General features: G+C 47.6%; 1 protein-coding gene across 1 annotated transcript in view; it reads right to left on the reverse strand.

The window, feature by feature from the left end:
* cacna1da (calcium channel, voltage-dependent, L type, alpha 1D subunit, a) overlaps window positions 1-2,500 on the reverse strand; it is a 98,803-nt gene that overhangs the window by 65,996 nt on the left and 30,307 nt on the right. The window contains exon 3 of the mRNA XM_062544911.1: window positions 1,554-1,693. Coding sequence (XP_062400895.1) covers window positions 1,554-1,693 — 140 coding nt within the window. The remainder of the gene's footprint in view (window positions 1-1,553; window positions 1,694-2,500) is intronic.

Raw genomic sequence — 2,500 nt, forward strand, 5'->3', positions numbered from 1 at the left:
TTAGCAATATACTGCAGCGATTTAGCCCAAAAGTCCAGACCCTTATTCTTGAGAGGTGGGTGGCAAAGCAGTCAGGCAACCCAGGTCATCGTTTTCATTATTATAAAATCAACCAGGGCGGAACCCAGCCCAAGACCTCAATGTGGAAAAGGCAAGAGACACACATGGCAATATAACTCCACACACACACGGCAATATAACTGCAATGAAACAGCATGTTTAGTCTATTACTGTAGGTCTGCGTTTTGACATCAACAACCGCTCCTGAGGTGGAAGCACTAGTGTGTTACTGTTTAATTGCTTTGACAAGCACATGGTCTACACAACTGCAGGTCCCTGGTGCACTCTTGTGTGTGTGTGTGTGTGTCTGTGTGTGTGTGTCTGTTGTGTCTGTGTCTGTGTGTGTTTGGGGGGGGGGTCTGTGTGTGTGTGTGTGTGTGTGTGTGTGTGTGTGTGTGTGCGCGACTGTGCGATGGCTCTCTGTCTGAGATGAGTGACATTTGAGCAGTAATTCAGCTGAACACACACGGCCGTCGCACCAGCACACAACACGCAACACACACACACACACACACACACACACACACACACACAGCACTGAGCACTGAGCAGCACACAGGCCTCCATGTCCAAAGGCAGCACAGACTAACTGCATGTGGCACACAAGACAAGCTCTGACCTAGCTATCCACTGGACTGTGTGTGCATCAGAGGAGAAAGAGAGAGAGAGAGAGAGAGAGAGAGAGAGAGAGTAAGAGAAACAGAGTGAGAGATGGATGGAGAGAGAGAGAGATGGAGAGCATACAAAAATACACCACAGACACAAGCTAAAGGGAAGGGACAAATAGAAAGACAAAAAAAAGAGATGGTAGCCCAAAAACGTACAAAAGAAGAATTAAGAGAAAGAGGGGTAGAAGGCGGGTCATATGGAGCGACTGAGCGGAGCAGAGCACTGGAGGACAAACGGGAGTGAGTCGAATGAAAAGGAAACAAGAGAATAAAACACAAGGCCCTCTGAGAACTCAGGAAATGGACTGAGAGAGAGACCGACTGCACAGGCAGGACAGAGAGAGAACGACACAAGCAGTTATGTGGAGGGGAAGGGAGTGAGGGAGAGAGTGAGTGAGTGAGTGAGTGAGTGAGTGAGAGAGTGAGAGAGTGAGAGAGTGAGGGAGAGAGTGAGTGAGTGAGTGAGTGAGGACATGCCAGTGGCAGGAGTCAGTAAGGAAAGCAACCGCATTACTGTGATTACCACAGTGAGGGCTGTGTGATCGGTAACGTCAGTGTGTGTGTGTGTGCGTGTTGCGCACACATGTCTACATATGAAAAACAGAGAGAGTGCTTTACAGCAAAAGCTCAACCATATAGAGAAGGATACATTTACACACATTTAGGAGATTCTCTTATCAGTGAAAGGAAATAGTTTTTCAATACACTGTACCAGGTTCTTATGACCCCACAACTTGAACACACACACACACACACACACACACACACACACACACACACACACACACACACACACAAACACACACACACACAGAGGAAACTTACCCGATGACAACAATGACAAAGTCCAACATGTTCCATCCATTCCTCACGTAGGCGTTCTGGTGCATGACTAAGCCGTACGCTATGATCTTGAGGAAGGTCTCGATCGTAAAGATGATGAGAAAGGCATATTCCACTGTTTCCTGCACAACACAAATCGGACACAACAACAGATTAGAGACAACTCTATATGACACAATGGCAGACCCAATGCATATGCAATGTGTGTGTATGTGTGTGTGTGTGTGTGTGCGTGCTGATGAAAGACACAATGCATACATTCCCTGCTCATGGTTAATCAGGAGACTGTTCAAAAGCAATACTGTTAATGCAACAGATCAACACTCTCAAAATGAATGTGATGAAAACAACACATCTCTGTGTCCAGATAGGGACAGCACAATATGAGTTGTTTCCAACACATTGCTTTTGTTATTTGTTGTTACACACTATGTGTTGAAAATAACATAACTTGTGTTGATTTTTGAACACATTTCTGTGTCCAGATAGGAACAACACAGTTTTTGTTGTTTCCAACACATTCGTTTTAAGAGTGAAGGACAGGCGAACAGCAAGAGGTAAAGAAGGAGAGTCTGAGTGAAAGAGTGTATCTTCCATCAGCAGCTCAAATCTAGTTGACACCTGCACGTGCATATAGCATCGCAGCGCACAGCACAGCACAGCAGCAAGTCTGTACACTTCCACCGCGTCAGCAGTGTGTTAGTGATGAGACAAACAAACAAACAAACAAACAAGCGACATGACAGCCGTGCTGCGTGTGAAACGGAGAGCTGTCCAGCTCCCGCCGCCGCGGCGGCCAGCAACAGCCGCATCAGCAGCACAAGTGCAGCGCCCGCAAGTCCCGCCGGCCGAGGCTGACGTGGGGATCGTATTGACACCCTTCACGCCCAACCACCACCCACCCCCCCCACCCCAACCACCACCCCACG

The sequence above is a fragment of the Sardina pilchardus genome, chromosome 9, assembly GCF_963854185.1.
Source record: "Sardina pilchardus chromosome 9, fSarPil1.1, whole genome shotgun sequence".
NCBI classification, from domain to species: Eukaryota; Metazoa; Chordata; class Actinopteri; order Clupeiformes; family Clupeidae; genus Sardina; species Sardina pilchardus.